Source organism: Galeopterus variegatus, unplaced genomic scaffold (assembly GCF_000696425.1).
Source record: "Galeopterus variegatus unplaced genomic scaffold, G_variegatus-3.0.2 Scaffold16051, whole genome shotgun sequence".
Lineage (NCBI taxonomy): Eukaryota > Metazoa > Chordata > Mammalia > Dermoptera > Cynocephalidae > Galeopterus > Galeopterus variegatus.
In genome coordinates, this window is record NW_007742162.1 from 4,350 (window position 1) to 22,668 (window position 18,319).

Consider the following 18,319-nt stretch of genomic DNA (forward strand, 5'->3'; position numbering starts at 1 on the left):
AAAGAAACACATGGAAATGTTAAAAAAATGTGAGCACCTTATCAATAGCATCAAAAGACATAAAATTTTTTGGAATAAATTTAATGAAAGATATGCAAGACCTTTGCACTGAAACATAGAAAACATGGCTGAAAAAAATTAAAGAAGACCTAAATGAATGGGGAGATATTACTATGGTCATAGATTAGAAGACTCAAAATTACTTTATTCTATTCGTTATAATTCAATGTTATCATAATTTAGTCTGTTGCTCAATTTCTCCAGCTTTTGGGATTCCATTCAGCCTCTGGGAGATCCTGCATCTTTCTATTCCTCCTCATTTCTTAAGCACTTCCTTACCTTCTGGCACCACAAAATATTAAACCCATCTTGTATTTTCTTTGTTCCACTCCTAGAGTCAGCAAAGTCCATAAAATAAACAAGTAAATAAATTTGGACTTCCGCAGAATTAAAATGAAATGAACAAAAAGACAGGCCACAGATAGGAAAAAAAATCTTTGCAAAGCACGTGTCAAAACATGGACTTGTATCCAAAACATACAAAAAACTCTTAAAAACTCAAAACTAAGAAGGTGAACACCTAATTTAAAAACTGGCAACACTTGACAGACAGTTCACAAAGAGGATGTACACGTGGCAAATGAGCACAGGAAAAGTTTACCCGAGGGAAAGACACACACTACCACGAAGTCCCGCAGCGCATTTGTCAGAAAGATGAAACTAAAATCGCTGACAGTCCCACGTGTTGGGGAGGATGCACAGGAACAGGGACACTCCTGCAGTTCTGGTTGGAAGACAGAATTATCCACTCGCTCTGGAAAACAGTGTGGCACTTTCTTATACAGCTAAACACGCTCTTACCATGTAACCCAGCAGTCCCATGCCTGGGAGCTTAGTCTAGGGAAATGAAAACGCACAGCCACAAAAAAGCCCACGTGCGAGTGCTTGCAGAGAGGCCTTGTTTGTGGTAGCTGAGACCTGGAGCCACCTTCACCGGACAGTTGCAGGAGCAAACTGTAGTCATTGTATGATGGAATACCACTCAGCTGTGACAGGGACAGCCCATGGACACAGGGGACAACTTGAGTCCAAGGTTACATGTGGTGTGATTCCGTCTGCATGACATTCTAACAGAGACAAAAGTACAGCAATAGAGAACAGAGCGGTGGTTGCCAGGGGTTATGGTGGGGTAACGCTGTGACAAAGAAGGGACAGCATGACAGAACTGTTCTGTGTCTGGCCTGTGGTGATGTGTTAAAACTCACAGAACTGTACACGAAAAGCAAACAGCCGTTTTACTGTATGACAAATAATTAAAGAAACAGGGATAACTGAGAAGTGGTTCCAGGGGGCAGGGCAGGCAGGAGGAAAATGACGCAAGGGAGCCGGGGCAGGTGACGTCCCCAGGGCGAATCTAGCAGGCCTGAGTGTGGGTGAGACGAGGTCTTTCAGGTATGGCAGCAACACACTCAGTGCGTGCCTTGGCGTGGTGGCAGGGTCGGGTGGTGTTATGTCCCCAGCATCAATCTGCCCAGCTCACTAACTCGGTAGGGGTGGACATGGGGGACTGTAGGAGCCCAGGCAGCCGCAGTTTCTGGGGAATATGATGGCAAATGTGTTGTCAAAGCACCTCCAGCAGGTTGGGGAATGTTGCCTGTGGAGAAAGTATGTCGGGGTGAGATCATGCGTATGTGCGCAGGGTGACAGCAGGGCCCGTTTCCTCGGGCAGATGTGAAACCACCAGAGTCATGTGGAGCCGGAGGGAGGGAAGGAGGAAGGCTGTCAGGAAGAGAAGAGGATGCGGGGCCAGATGCGAGGCTGTCACCTTAAGGAACAGGCACTGATGACAATGTTTCCTGGGAGGTGGGCCCTGTCGTGCACACGCTCCACGTTTACCTTCCCATGCTGTCCCCACCGTAGTCCTGGGAGGTGGGACTGTCCTTGTGCCAGCTCGTGCTGCCTGAACTGGAGAGCAAGGTGACGATGGTGCCTCCTGTCAGGGGCCGGGGCAGAAGGTGTAGACAGATCCTCCTCTCCTCCTCCCCTCAGGTGGTGTGTGTCCCCCTGTGGATTCTCATGTCCTTCCTCTGCCTCATGGTCCTCAACTACATCATGTTGTCCGTCTTGTTCTTGCACTCGATGGACGTGATTGTGGAACAGCGAAGGATGCACATCACAGTGGCGCTGAGCTGGATGACCATTGTCGTGCCTCTTCTTACTTTTGAGGTGAGCTTTCTACGGGAAAGCTTGTCAGCCACCAGACTGTCACTCACTGTCTGTGAGTGTGAGTGTGTGTGAGAGAGAAGGAAAGTTGGGATGTGTGTGTGTGTGTGTGTGTGAGAATGTGCAGCAAGTTACAACTTAGATCACTTTCCCAGGGGATTACTGGTCCTCACAAGTACCTGAGTCAGCTGTGCTCTGCTTGGGTGGCAGGACTGTGGTGATTCCATTCCTAAGCTGGTGACACAGAGGGGTCATCTCTGGGGGCTCTGGAGCACTGAAAACTAATCATTTCTCTCAACGTTGCTTGGGCATGGCAGGTTTCTTAGAAAGACTGTCTGAGTGGCAGCCAAAGGCTCCTCAAGGCCAAAGAGGCCGAAGCTGAGGGAGACCAGAGTTCCTATAATGCCTTTCTCTGACTGTACTGAGAAGGCACTGTGAATTATTTCCCCTTCAGGGCATAAGAAGAGCCAGAGGCCATACACTCTCAATCCTAGTGGACATTCACTGACTCTGAAAAAAAAAAAAAAAAAAAAAAAAATGTTACTGTGCAAGCGACATGACATACATGTGTCTAAACCAAATCAAAAAAAATAGCAGCTCTTTGCTGAAAGCCAGAGCTATGGATTCCTTGCGCATTCTCTTCACTACCATCCCCCTCCCACCCAATGGCCAAAGCCTTTTATAGAAGTAATCAGCAGCATGCATACATTAGCAAAGGCCACTGCGGTATGTCACTCTCAGTCTTAAGAATTTGCTGAAGAAAAAAGACTTCGGCACGCAAGTGAAACACACTGGCTATTTCACTGAAAATACTAGGAGTGACCTTTGGAGACATCAAAAGTGAATTACATTTGAATACTAAGCCTGTACATTCACGTGCACACAGGTAAAACTGAGTCCAATAATGAAGGCTTTGTAAACTTGTTTAAAAAAATGGCGACCACAGAACAATCCCAAATCCAGAAATGATTAAGGATTGGTGCCCTTGGACTGAAAGATACCTTGAAAGGGTGTCTTTCAAACCAACTTTCTACTCCCATTTTAGTAACAAAGGCCTGGCCTTTAGAGGGGCTACTACTCAGTGGGAAAAGGACCCAGAATCCTCTCAGCATGGCGATTTTCCACTGCCTGTGCAGAGTGAATATTAAGAACAAAATTGTCCTCAATGGCTAGAGAGCAGGTATCACCAAAGAAAGGGTTGTATCCTTTCATCTGTGATTGAATATGACAACTATTTGGGTTTTTTCCCCACTGTTCCCCCAGCCCCCCAGACTCTCATCTGTTTTCAAAAACACGTTATCCCCCAGCCCCCCAGACTCTCATATGTTTTCAAATACACGTTGATGGGTATTTTTGCATTGCATTCCTTTACTTATTTCTAGTTAAACAAGTAGGAACTTTCCTCAGAATAGAGTCTCTGAAAAGCAGGCCTCACAAATGAAAGGGTCTCTGAAAATGAGAACAGGATCTACGAGGAAGAAATGGAAAGTAAAGACAACCCTGTTGTGATTGGTGGAGGGATGCATTGGGGGCAAGCAGAGCTCCACATGACAGTGCAAAGCCCCGGCGAGCATGTGCCCATCCAATCACACATCCGTGCTCTGAGTACCTCTCTGGTCGAGGAGCAAGAGGAGCACTCCCACCGTGCTCAGGCGCAGCCCCACGCTGGGGACAACTGGAGCAGGTGGTAATAAGTCACACTCTTTCTCTGGGCCCATCTGAGCAGATGGAACCCACCAGCAGGAGTGGTTGGAAGAGACCAAAGCAGGAAAGAGATGGGGGGAGAAGAGGGACACTAACCGAGACTAGAATTCCCAGCCTGGTAGGGACCACCATCTCCTGGGATGTACAGTCACCAAGCAGCCCAGTTGACCCAGACAGTCCTGGCAATACCCAAGTTAGGACTAAGTGGGGCCTGGCCCTTGAGCAAACCAGAGAGGCCAGCAACAGGCCTCCCCTGTCTTCAGGGGTGGGAGTGGCCATGGGATAAAGGCTGCTCAACTTATCCAGGGGTGGGCCCTGTGAAACCATGTGTCTGTCAGCCCATGGGATACTTTTCTGGGAATCTGAACCACCCTTTCTACACTTTTAGAAAAGAGAGAAGCTGGGGGACACAGCCACTGGATCCCCCCCCAACACTTGGCCAGGTTTCAATCTCGAGACAGGCTGTGAGCCACCTATGAGACATCATATGACAAATAAAGAGGACGATGACTTCAGCACCTGGTTGCCCCAGTAATGAGATTCTAGAATCATGTGCACAGTATTTATTGGGCATCGCCACACAGACTGAAGGCAGTTTGTACTTACTGGGACAGTGGTTAATGGTGTGGTGTACAAAGTTCTCCTGATGACAGTGTAGCCCATGGATAGTCAGGATACTGACGACCCTGAAACCGAGCTCGCCTCATCTTCTGGTGGAGAGCCAGCAAGCGGGGTCCCACCTGATCCAAACCTGGATCCGAGGGAGGTATCAGAAGGCCAAGATGACCAAGCTGAGGGACAAGATGCAGACTCCCAAAATGATGAACAACCAGAAGATCAAAGCCAACGTGCGTCCCATGTAGAAGAAGACAGTGACCCCAGAACACTCTCCTTCCCGAGGAGGCTCTGGAAGATCATTGAGGATGACGCTTTCGAGTCGCTGCACTGGGATGATGACGGACACACCGTGATCATAGAGGAAGACCTTTTCCAGAGGGAAATTCTTCACAGGAGAGGCACGGACAGGATTTTTGAAACAGACAGCATGAAGACATTCATTCGCCAAATGAACCGCTATGGATTCAGCAAAATACGCACAAAGGCCTCTTCAGCTGATTCTCAGGGGAACAAGAAAATTATGGTAAAGTAGAAAATATTCCTCTTACCCCTTTTCTGTTACTCAAACATCTTTACAGGACGCCAAGGTGAATGACATACTACAAGAGTTTCATTTGTGAAGACAACTTTTTTTAACATGAGCAATTATTTATTGAAAGATCAAAATCTAGATTTTGATGTTAAATTACCATGCCCTTAGAGATACTCTGTGGGTAGGAGTAGAGACTCTGAGAGTCAGGCAATGTCAGGTGTACATACTGCCACCCTCACTTATGAATTGTTTCTCTCTTGTGAGGTCATGCTATAGGGCACAGTGACACTTGCCAGCACCTTAAACATTTCCTTTCTCCATCATCAAATATGACCCTTGTGATTCTCCGGGAGAAAAGCAATGGACATCTAATCTCAGAGTGACTGAAATGTTTCCTTTGGTTTCAGCTTTACAGGAACCCCAACTTTCAGAGAGATCATCCTGGGCTCCTCGAGAACATTCATAGAAAAGGTGACCTCAGAAGCACTGCTGTGCCAGCAACCTGTGCACCATTCGCAAAGAGAAAGAAGCTGGTACCTATGAGACAATCCCTTCAATTCCAACACATTAATGCAAAGATAGAAGCCAACGGCAAGCCCCAGGGGGAAGCCCCAAATGTTCAGGGTCAAAGTAACCCTCAATTCTCCATGTTCCCAGGGGGTACAGGGTCTAGGAGCAGTTTTGCTAGACATCCCCTAGGAAATTGTCCCCCTGAAGAGCCAAATGGTCCAAGCAGGGAGAGGGCCACTTCTGTGAATGTTAGGTTTTAGCCCAGGGCCAACGCTGGGATGGAAGTTGCAGGGGACCGGCTCCCAAATCTTCCGCTTTACCCAGCCAATCGTCTCCCGATGTCTCTGTTTAACATCTGTTATTCCACTCTGATGGCTTCCCTGTTAGAAATGTCTCCCAGTGAGCCGCCCAATGAGGAGGAGCAGGAGGACTGATTACGCGTGTGCAGTCTTTGAATAGTTTAAGGACAATCCAGGTCCCTAAACTCAAAGGCCACTGAGGAGTGATAAAAAGGGCCATTTTCTAATGGTGAACCCATTTTTGGTCTTAATAAACACAACAAAACCCCATGGTAGCAAATAAACCATCTAAATGAGAATCGGGACTCCGTGTCATTTTTAACCATCTATACCACACATGTCTCACTGACATGAGGCTAAAGACCCTGCCTAGGACAGGCTTGGTCCTCGTTGTCCTCTTCCATTTGAGGCAGCAGCATTTCCACCCACTCAGCAAAGGATTTGCTAGAAACTGTGAGGGATCGCCCAGCAAGATTCAGTTCCCTGAGCCTAGCCTGCTGCTCAGGAGACAGAACAGCCTCACTCCTGACCTTGGGAGTATCACCTTACATTATTCCCGTACCTTGAGACAGGAGATTCCTTCCTCATTGCTGTCCTCACACTGTTGCCAGGAAGTTTCTGTTCCACAGCTGAGTTTCCCAACTCAGCACCCAGGGGCCCTCCAAAGAGGCTGCCCCATCTTCCAAGGGAGGAACAACCACTGTGTCCTTTCTCAGAAGAGACCAGCCACTGCAGTACATGCCTGGGGGGAAAGCCCATGATCCTCATAGCTACTGACCACTCGAAACCTTGCTGGGAAATCACAAAAACAAAACATAAAGATTTGCTACAAAATTACAACACTACTGAACACTTTGCAAAATCAGCCTCACTCAATGAGAGTTGTATCTTGCATCCTTTGTTTGGATCTGCAGAAGCTCTATGCTGCAGGTGACACACAGGCTTCATGAACCATTGTCCTTCATGAGTGGGAGATGTGTATGCAAGAGACCTAGAGGAATCTGGAAGGACCAACAGCTGCATGTTTCTAAGTCTGATGTCCTCTTCCTCCTGGATGAGTCAGGCTATTGATGGCTGGTCACTGCTGAGCAACCATTCAGTTCCTGGACCCACGCTTTGCAAAAGGTCACAAGGATGCTGTTCAAAGAGCTGATCGGTTTGGACCAGAACAAAGACTGAGGAAACATAAAGGAGCCCCAAACACTTCACAGTTAAGTTTGATATGTTTATTTCTACAATCCAGACATTAGTAGGAACAAAATAACCAGCAGCACCCTCTATTCCCTTCTTGTGAGCACAGAAACCCGTTTCTGTGAATGCCATGTAGCCGGAAGCATTGTACAACGCAGGGGTAATTCACACTTAACCTTATCTGTATGCACATGCGCCAAGATGGCGAATCAACGGTGCCATGATTTAGCTGGTTTCTCAGCTACATTCCTCTCAAGAGCCCACACACTTCACACCTTTTGGCCGAAAGGGATCAGGTGCTCTGGGATGTCCACCTGGAATATATCCTTTCCCCCTTTGCTAGGTAAGGGCTCCAGTAACCACCTGGGGTTGGAAATCACAGTCAGGTACTTCTGCTGCAGGTTGGTCAGGACAGCTTGATTTTCCAATTCCACAACTTCCTCAGGAGCTAAGTTTTCAGGACACTCTAATATTTCGCCAATATCAATGAGCCCTGTGCACAAAGAGAGAAACACAAAGGTGGTTCATCCTTCCATAAACCAAGGCCTGCCAGTGTGACAACTTGGTTATTCAAAATTATGGCCGCTACAGACTTAGATGTTATCAGCACAAGGACAGGACGCGCAGTAGGGCCTTCTCACTGAGCACAGATGATGAGCCAAACATGTTCCGGGAATCCTGGGTGAGGCAGTGGGAAGGCTTCAGAAATGAAGAGGACAGGGCTTGCTCTTCTGTGAAGCAACACAAATAACATGCAGGTACCTGCAAGACTGCTGAGGGTAGGAATTTCAGAATGGAAGGGCACCAGCCACTGCCCGGGAACATGGAGGCAACGAGACGCTGAGGCAGTTCACCAGGGACAGGTGTGGATGTGGACCCTCCACCACCTATAGAGGTGAAGGGATTAGACCAGGGTGTCACTGGAGGTGGGGACAGGGCAGGCCCATGAAGTCAGGTAGGCAGCCGACCCACACAATGTGCTGTGCTGCCTCTGGTGGTCTCTGCCCCCCCCCCCACACCCCCACACACGCACACACACAGCCCAGAACCACATGACATCACGGACCTGACCCAGCCTCACAGGTCAGAAGCAGACACCGAGGCCCAGAGCAGAGAAATGATTTACTGGAGGTGATGAAAGCTGGGCCTGCAAACCCCAGCCCAGAGCCCCTAGCTACCCCCTTGAGGGTGTGTTGCTAAGGAAAACTGCAGGAAACACACAAACCAGTTCAAAACAAAAGAGAAGCCCCCAAAATCCCCAGCCAGATCCAGGTTGGCAGCTCTTGGACTCATCTGTACAATGATCGGCACATTGTCACTTACCAGCTGCCACTCCTTGGCCAAACTTTTCCCATTCCCGAAGCAAGGCCTGAATCTGAGCGGGCGTCATCTCGAGCCTCCCCTGCAGCAGCTCCCAACAGGCGTCGTCCTCCCAGTCCGTTAGCAATGTGGATGGCGATGGTATGGTTCTGGTGGCTGCCGAGCAGGGGACACCAACGTGTCTCCAAGGTCTTGACCCCGTTTAACACAAAGCCAGCATAAGGCTGCCGGAAGGAGAGGCAACAGATCTTCATCTTCCGCAAGCTCTCTGGACCTCGGTGGTCTGTGGGAACACAGAAGCTCATCACACACCAGTCCTCCAAGCTCACGGCCAGTCGGCCCAACCTTCACCCTGTTTCCCAGGTGCCCTGAATCCCCACTGACCTCGATGGCTCACTGCATCCACCTGTCAGCACAGCAGGCCCAAGGGAAGACTGGGACTGGGAAGACTGGGATTTGGGTGACTCAGATGCACCTGATGGAATGCTCAGAGAGCTCACGGACTATGGCAGGGACAGTTAGAGAAAGGCACAGGCAGGAAAACGTGTGATCAGTGCTACGACAGAGGTCATCAAGTCCGAGGGGAACACAGAGGTGTGTGGGCTAGTGAGAGTCGGGGCTGGCTTCAGCCCTCTGGCAGCACACAGGGACAGTCCTGGGCTCTGCTTCTTCTCCTGCTGCCCTCCCGACACCCAGACATCGCTGATACTCTCAGCTCCCTGGCTGTGCCAGCCCCAGGCACTGCAGGCCCTGAGCTTCCTGGCTCCTACCCCAGGGCTTCTGAGTACATGCTTGGTATCCAACCTCAGCTCAACCCTCAGAGTGACCTGTGACCTCAGGTGGTCCCGTCAGGTGTCTTCTCCTAACTCCTTCAGGTGCCACCCTGTTCAAGCCCCTTCCCCTGTCCCTGACCTGAGCCCTGAGAAAAAAAATTATGAGAATGAGAACAACTAGCACCAGTGCACACAGACCTTCTTTGTGACAGGCCCTGGGGTGGGCACGATCCGTGCATCATCGGATTTAACCCTCACTGCCAGGCCCACTCAACTGCTGAGGACAAGCAGGTTTAGAGCGATGAAGCAAGGACTGTCGATCACACAGGACCTGACTTCATGTACCTCCTGTCCTGGTCCCTGTTGCCTGTTTGTCCCCTGGCACAGGGGCCACTCATCCTGGCTCAAGGACCATTCAGCACATGGGGCGCGAGCCCTGGACAGGTAGAGCCATGGGCCTGAAGACAGAAACTCCGGCCAGTCATAGCATGTCAAGAAGCCTCAGTTTCCTCATAGCCATGTGGTCAGGAGATGAGGCACTGAGAGCACCCAGCCCAGTACCTGGTACCTCACAAGGCAGTCAGATGGTGGCTGCTTTGTCATCATTGTCATCATCACTGGGACTGGGGACTCATCCCCTGGGTCTGTACCACACCCTTGAGCCGCCTCCCTCCACTCTGCTTGGCACCTCCCTGTCCTTTCCTCAAATACATGCACTTAAACTCGGAATCTCCTACGATTCTAAGAAAACATGCCCACACTCAGGATCAAGGCCCTGTCACAACGAGAGTGCCTCGTGTTTACTCCCTTCCCAACCTGCAGTCCTGCCTGACTCTGCAGCACATCTTCTGCCATCCTCCCGCTTCTCAGGTGAGCTGCCGCTGTCATCCCCGTTTCTGTGGCTCACTCCAGAACCTGGGTCCTACCACTTTCCTCTGTCATTAAGAATCAGTACCTCCCCCTCTCCCACGAGGAGGTGATTCTGTTTCCAGAGGAACGTGGCCACACGCCCTTCATCACGTGAAGAAAGACCCTCCTCAGAGCCCTCACGTGCCTCCAGCTCCTGCCACATCCACCTCCCTTCCACCTCTGTAAGTGGCATCACCATCTACCTGGTGTTCCTGCCCCAGACCTAGCAGCACTCTTTCCTTCCTCTCTTTCCTACACCTGCCAATGTCACATGGCACCATCTCCAAATCCTAACCTGAATCTGATCTCTTTCTTAGTCTCCAAGGCCACAATCCCTGTGCAAGCCCTTCATGTCCTGCTGCCTTTTCACACAGTTCCCTGAGCACAGTCATAATGGCCTTAGCACAGGGGCAATCAGATTATGTCACCCCTGTGCTCAAATTTTCCAAGGGATTCCCGCCCCAACCACAACAGAATCCACACATCTCACAGGGGTCCCTCATGATCTGGCTCCCTGCCACAGCCATCTGCTCCCCTCTTCCCATTAGTGACCACCATGCAGTCATGCAGGCCATTCTTCCCTCCCCAGAATATGCCATGTTTCTTCCTACTCAGGGCCTTTGCAGGTTCTTATGTGTTGCATGGTGTCCCTTCAAACTTCCTGTGTTGAAACCCTAACTCTAAGCACCTCAGAATGTGTCCTTATAAATAAAGATTGGGTCTTTACGCAGGGGATCAAGCAAAAGTAAAGTCCTGAGGGTGGGCCCACATCCACTATGACCTATGACCAATGACCTTATAAAAAGGGAGAAATTAGAGACACACACGCACACAGGGAGAAAATTATGAGAAAATGAAGGCAAAGATCAGAGAGATGCTTCCACAAGTCAAAGATTGCCTGCCAATCAGCAGAAGGTAGCGGGCAGGGATAGAACAGATTCTCGCAGCCCACAGAAGAAACGAACCCTGCCGACACCTTGACTGCAGATTTCTAGCCTCCAGAACTGAGACACAATAAATGCCTGTTGTTCAAGCCACCTGGGTTGTGGTACTTTGTTACAGCCATCTTATGAACTACTACATAGGGGTAAGCTGTTCCCCAAACATATCTACAGGATAGGGCAAGTGCTTTCCCCCAAAGAGCAGATCAAGCACATTCTTTCTGTCTGTACATCTTCTTCAAATTTATGTTTCACTGCCAGTATGGCATCCCACTGTTGGGTGTCCCATAATTTACCTAACCTTTCCTTTACTGATGGAGAGTTACAAGCTGCTTCCCATTTTCTGACACTAGAAATATTACCACTAATGCTTGTTTTCTGATGACACGTCCAAGACGATGCCTCTGTTGCATGGCATGCACATCTCTCATGCAGATACATGCCAGCAAATGGACTTCACAGAGACTCACCCGTGTACGCTCCATCAAACACCAGTGCCATGTCCTCACACTTGTTGGCTCTGAGCATCATCATTCTGCTGATGTGTGACAGGCTCACCCTAATCCTTGGTTTGGGATTACTTAGGAGGGATGAGGAATGTCCCCCACGGGGCCTGCCAATCTCCATTTCCCCTTCTGGGATATATGACTAGAATGAAGGTTTGCCCAGTTTCTGCCTCTCAGTGTCTTAGCCAACCCTTTTTTCCTTATGCCACGAAATCTCGACAATCAGACGTGAACTGTGTGGGTGGAATCCCGAGTGAGAACTGATGTAACTGTAAAGGCAAGAAGGGAGCCGAGTCCCCTTCCTGACTGATGCTGCAGAGAGTACCTGCTTTGTGGCCTGAGGAGGAAACACTCTTCTACTTGTCTCAGCTTCTTCACCTGCCCAAGGACAAGGGAGGTAAGAAGGAAAGATCACTTAGCATAAGACAGCAAGGCTGGCTAGTGGTACCATGAAGGTATTGTATTCAGCCAGCATCAGAGACCAAGAAGAGCTAGCAGGGCCAGTCTTATGGGAAACACACTCGTGCACCTCAGTAAGGGCTTGGTTTTGCTAATCAGGCAGTGGGCACCTCCTCCCCTGTCTGTGTTAAGGACCACATGATGAATCGGCCAGCAGGGCAGAAAATCGGTTCAGTAAGTGGGCCATGTTCTTACAGCTGAGCACGCTGGAAAAGAAAAATGACATCACCCGTCAAACTGTCGCAGGGTAAAGGCTTGAGAGGGAGGGGCACGAATCCCCTGTCCTTCAGTGTCATTCTGGGTAGGGCCACAGAGCTGGGCAAAGATTGTCATCTCAGTCAGTTCATGGCTCAAATGCCGAGGTGGGGCCGGTGTGTGAGGAGCATCTTAGAAACAGGGAGGCTGTGAGACGCTGGAGGGAGGAGGGGACAGGATAGGGCGGCCTCTGGCCAGCCCTGCATGAGTTCCCAGCCCCACAGCCCGGGAAACCCCTGCCCAGAGGCACCGTCCACGGGAGGCAAAGCTCATGGTCCCCAGCGGGACCGGTGGGTCTCACGGCCTCCACCCCCGAGGGTGCTGCGAGTTCGGAAGCCCAGGGCCGACTCGGCCTCCGGCCCCGCGGCTTGACCGTCCAACGCCTCCCCGCGGCCTGACGAGCCCAGCAGCGCCAGGACGACCGCCTCCCAAACCCTGGCAAGGAGATGACGTGGGCCGCGGAGAGAGCGCGCTCGTCACGCGGATGGGTCGCCACCCCCCGCCGCAGCCTCCGCCATACAGGGGATGCTAACAGGTGCGTCTGGCGCTGAACTCGAACACGTATGTCCAGCCCGCGACGCCCTTTACGCAAGACGCATGAAGGCACGTACCCACGCGCGTGCGCACACACACGCCTTACGCATTCCGTACGTACATATCCGCGCACGTAGGCAGACACGCACTACGTCCTCACGCACTTGCGTACGCACGGGCCGCTAGGAGACGCTGTTGCAGGCACTGGGGCCTGAGGTGCACAGGTAGGTTAGGCCAGGGCCAGGGGGTGGAGACCGGTGGCCCTGAGGAGGGGCTTCTGGAGGGAAGGAAGCGGGAGAGGAAGAGGAAAGGGCGTACGGGGCCGTCCTGCCAGACAGCTGGGGCGGGGCTCCGCGGGAGGAGCTGCGCCGGACCGCGTGAAGACCTGGGGGAACTGTGGAAGGAACAGGCCCGACTGTGTGAAAATGACGGGCAGAGGCTGTAGAACAGAGCCGAGACCGCGGCGGGGGGCGGAGCCGGGGTGTGGAGCTGAGAGAGCGGCGGGGGATGGAGCTGAGGGAGCGGAGCGGGCCCGTGCGGAGGGGGCCCAGGTGAGAGAGCGGCGGGGGCGGGGCTGAGAGCAGCGTGGGGTGGAGCAGCAAGAGGCCCAGTCGTCAACAGACTACCATCAGCCCTCTATTGAGAACCCTGCCAAGCCTTCTCCTGGTGCAGTCGGCCCCAGCTCGCTCCAGCATTATCGCCTAACGCTCTGTCCTTGGTCACATTGTGCTGCCTGGTCGCGGGTCCCCGACTCACCCTGCCAGGACTCCTTGCTTTCTCTCAGGCCATTCCCACAGCCTGGAAGACCTACCTCTTCTCGACCTGGCAGACCCCTGTCCTCCTTTAGGGCCCAAGTTTAAAGTCACATTCACTGCCCCTCCCACCCCCCAAATGTTAGGTACTTTTGTCTCTGAGTTTGGGTGGCACTTTCTACCTTGTCCCCACCCTCCCTCCATCAGATTCTTGTAACCCAACCCAGGGTTGTAATCACTGCAAGAGTCTGGCCATCCAGCATCTCCAAGTTCCTTGAGGGTAAGTCCTGTGGGTCACTCCTTATGGTAAGCTGGGTGCCCAGGACACAGTAGTTGGTTAGTAAATGTTGGATAAACAGAGGACGGCTTGCTCTTCTTTTCTTGTGAGAAGCACCTACTCTGCCCCTGGGGAATTTCGAGGACATGAGGTGAGGAGGAAAAGGTAGCTTCTCCATGGGACGTAGGCCTCAGGGTTGCGAGGGACCCGAAATAACAGCAGCTCCAATTGTCATCCATTCCAGTGTCACCTCCTGAAATCCTTTCCCCACTCATGGTTGCCAGCGTATGCCGAACCACCAGCTCCTCCTTGGAGCAGTTTCAAATCGTGAGTGAGTGCCCCCTGACTGGTGGGCTGCTGTCCTTGCCCCCAGGTCCTGTTGTTGGAAGAGCTAGAACTTCCCTAATGAGCCGGATACAATATGTGGCTTCTAGTGGGGATACCCATGGCTGTGCTATAACAGCACTCCCTCTTCTGACTCTGCCATCTGCTCCTTGCTCTCATTGGCATGCTGAGGAGCAGGTGCCATTCACATGTCCTGCGCAGTCTTCTGTGTTTTTTGTTTTCTTTGGGTGGTAGATAACCGTTTTCTGTTTATTGTTAGCATTTTTATTTTACTATTGGGTTTGCTCTTTCTTGAGTATTTATGGCAGTGATGGTTGTTTTTCAGGTACCAAACCTAGTACTCCCTTGAGAAATTCTTGTAGGGCTGGTTGTGTGGTAGTGAACTCCTGCAGTTTTTGTTTGTCTGAGAAATATACTATTTGTCCTTCGTTTGGGAACGTTAGCTGTGGTGGGTAAAGTATTCTTGGCTGGCAATTTTTGTCTTTTAGTATTTTGAATATGTTAGTCCATTCTTTTCAGGCTTTTAGGGTTTCCAATGAAACGTCTGATATTAGTGTGATTGGGGCTCCCTTATAGGCAACTTGTTGTTTCTCACTTGCAGCTTTTAAGATTCTCTCTTTCTCTTTGAGTTTTGCCAATTTGACTGTAACATGTCTCCGACAGGGCCTTTTTGGGTTGAATATGTTTGGGGATGATTGAGCCTCCTGAATCTGAAGATCTGTGTCTTTCCCTATACCTGGGAAGTTTTCTGCTGTTATATCATTTAATATATTTTCAATGCCATTTCCTTTTTCCTCCCCTACTGGAATATCCATGATTTGGATTATTTAAGTGCTTTAAGGTTATCTGTTATCTCTCTTAGATTTTCTTCAATTTTTTAAATTCTTTTTTCTTTTTTTTTGTCCGCCTGTATTAGTTCGTACAGCCTGTCTTCATGGTCAGAAATTCTCTCTTCTGCTTGTTCTAGCCTGATGGATAAACTCTCTGTTGTGGCCTGTATTTCGTTGAATGAATCCGTCGGCTCTGCAAGTTCTGCTGCGTTCTTTTTCAGTGCATTGATTTTTTTGTACATTTCTTTTTTCAGGATCTGTACACTTTTTCTCATTTCATTGTGTTGTCTAACTGAGTTTTCTTATACCTCATTTAGTTTCCTTAGAATTGTTGTTTGAAATTCCTTCTCAGTTATTTCAAGGATTTCCTGTTCTGTAAGATCTAAAGCTTGAGTGTCATTTTTGTTTGGTGGTTTTGTACTTTCTTGATTTTTTATATTTCTGCTATCTTTCCTTTAGTGTTTAGTCATTGTGGCAGGGGTTTTCACGGTCCACTCTTTCGATCCTGTTGTCTGGCTTGGATCCTGCAGGGACTGCCAATTTGGTGTGGCTGCCTCAGGGTCTGTGGGCTGGTGGCTCGGGCATCTCTGGGTGGTGTGGACTGGCCTAGGCTGGGGTTCCTGTGGCACATCAGCTGTGTCTTCTGGCGTGGTTGGCTCAGGGCCTGTGGGCCCAGTGGCACTCAGGACTCTCTGGGTGGTGCTTACTGGCCTGGGCTGGGGTTCCTGCAGTGTAGTGCCTGCCTGTTCTGCCTTGGGTGGCTCGGGGCCCTGTGGGCCCAGTGACTCTCGGGACTCTCTGGGCGGTGTGGACTGGCCTGGGCTAGGGTTCCCGTGGCATTACTTTAAAATTTTATCTTTTGTTATTATATGTTGAACCTGAGATACTTTTCTGCGCTTGTATCAAGAACATAAACCACATTTTATAAGGTAATTTCCTACCTAAGCTGATTTTTTTTCTTTTCTACCAATATTATTTTAATCAAAATTTTTCAGACTACTGTCTTAGATATTTACAGAGATGCCTCAGTCGTCTTGTGTATTTGATAGATTGTTGAAATATATTGCTTGTGGGAAGAGATTATATCTAATTAAATAAATTATTTGATGCTATATATAGTGACCATTGCTTCCAAAAATCTCTAGTACATGGAATTCCTGTGTTTGACAGTTGTGATGAGAATACCAGAATTCCTGTGTTTGACAGTTGTGATGAGAATACCAGATGTAAACTACAAAATCTATACTGAAATTCCAAAAATTAAAAATTAGTTTTTTATTCTTCCACAAATGACCAAATTAGTAATTAAATAGAAACATGAAGACTGTTCGTTTAGGAATGGAAACAGTGAATTCTAAGATGGTCCTATATCTTACCGCACAAGAAAGTCATGTAAGAGACTCTCCCTGCTGCCTGCACACATGTAAAACTTCTTCCTCTATGCACCAGGTTTCGTAAACAGAAATCATAGGAAATCTGATAATCATGTTTAGAAATTCAATAGCAGAATTACAATATTAGAATATATTGTGTACTAATTCAAACAGTCACTGAAGTTATCTCTGAACTGAAAAAACGAAAATTTTCAAACAAGGTATAACTGTGCCTTGAATTTCTCCACTTTTTTAAATCATTGGCATCGAAATCACAAAGGTTAAATATTTTAAATATTTAGCATAATGTACATTTTAATCTCTCTCTCAGAAGGCAATCCAAACACTGTTCAGTTCATTAAATTAATCCTTGTTGGCCACAGCAGAATAAAAATTTTATTTCTTTAGCTTGCAAATGATGCTATTAATGTGTGGAAATATACAACACAAGAGTCATTTACTTGTAAATGAATTTTGTTCTAAAACCTTCAATGTATTTCACATTCAAGTAATAAAGATTAAAAGCCAGGTAATATTTAACCTGACAGAAAATGCCAAACATTACTTTTGTTTTTATGAAGAAAAATTTGTTTTGAAAAGATTGTGGCATAAAATTGGAGTGGGATGTGTACTTAGATTGACAGAATTATTTCAAAAAGTGTAAAGAGTGTCTGGTATACTCTACCCAGTTTCTCCTTTTATGAACAATTCTAATTAGTGTGGTACATTTGTCACAACTAATAAATTGATATTAAGACATTATTAACTTAAGACTGTACTTTATTTAGATTTCCTCAGTTTTTTTCCCAATGTCCTTTTTCTGTTCTAATATTACATCCTGGATACCGCTGTTCCATGTAGTCATCGTATCTCCTTAAGCTTCTCTTGGTTGTAACATGTTTGAAGACTTTCCTTGTTTTTGAGGGCCTTTACAGTTATGAGGATTACTGGTCATTTGTCTTGTAGAATGTCCCTCAATTGGGATTTGTTTGATATTTTTCTCAAGATCAGAATACAGTTATGGATTTTTGGAAGGAAGTCCAGAGAGATGATGTACTGTTCTCATGACATCACACCAATGGTACATAGTATCAATTTGATTTATCACTTTTGGTGTTAGTCATGATCACATGGCTTGGGTAGTGTTTATCAGATTTCTCCCTGGTATAATTATTCTTTTTTTTTTTTTCCTTTCCAAACTGTGCTCTGTGGAAGAATGTTATTATGCACAAGCCTATACTTAAGAATTGGGAAGTAATGCTTCATCTCCTTAAGGGTGGAGTAATTGCCTAAATATTACTTGAAAGTCTTCTGTTCCAGGAGTTCTCTGTTTCCCCCCATTTACTTATTTATGCAATCATTTTTATATCAGTATGTACCCATGGATATTTCAGTTATAATCGAATACTACTTAATACTTTTTTTGCTCAAGTTGTTTCAGACTTAGCCATTAGGAGCTCTTTCAGTTGACACTTGGGCCTCTTTGACATAACCCCACTTTCTCTTTTGAACACTTCTGTACTCTTTGGCACTACAAGATGCTCTAGGATCATCTTGTGTGTTTCCTGCCACATTCCTAGTATCAGCACTTTTCTCAAGGAGCTATGGTTCTTTTTATTGAAGAATGGTATTTAAAACCAAGATTTATGCATTAGATGTGCTCATTACTATAGGGTTGTTGTTGCTTCTAGGCTCTCTAAGCTGACAGAAAAAGTAGATGTATCTGTATTTACTCACCCATGTTTTGTACACATCTACAAATATTTCTATCTCTATATCTTTTTGTATCTATAAAACTAAACATGAGTTCATTAAAGTCTGTGACTCTAATGCATTACCACAAGGATCATTCCAACCTCCTTCCCAAGATTATACTCCTTCTCCAACAGTGAGAAACCTGGCTCCCGGCTTCTGTTGTCCATTTACTTAATCATTCAATTCCAGTATCCATATACAGGACTTTCAGAA

General features: G+C 48.0%; 1 protein-coding gene across 1 annotated transcript; it reads right to left on the reverse strand.

Annotated features, from left to right (window-relative positions):
- Window positions 1–7,346: 7,346 nt before the first annotated feature.
- LOC103582392 (protein CXorf40A-like) lies at window positions 7,347–11,554 on the reverse strand. Its single transcript, XM_008563998.1, has 4 exons — window positions 11,491–11,554; window positions 8,424–8,680; window positions 7,883–7,964; window positions 7,347–7,570 (listed from the first exon to the last, which is right to left on the reverse strand). Exons 1-4 carry the CDS (start codon window positions 11,552–11,554, stop codon window positions 7,347–7,349), a joined length of 627 nt encoding a protein of 208 aa, XP_008562220.1.
- Between the last annotated feature and the right edge of the window lie 6,765 nt (window positions 11,555–18,319).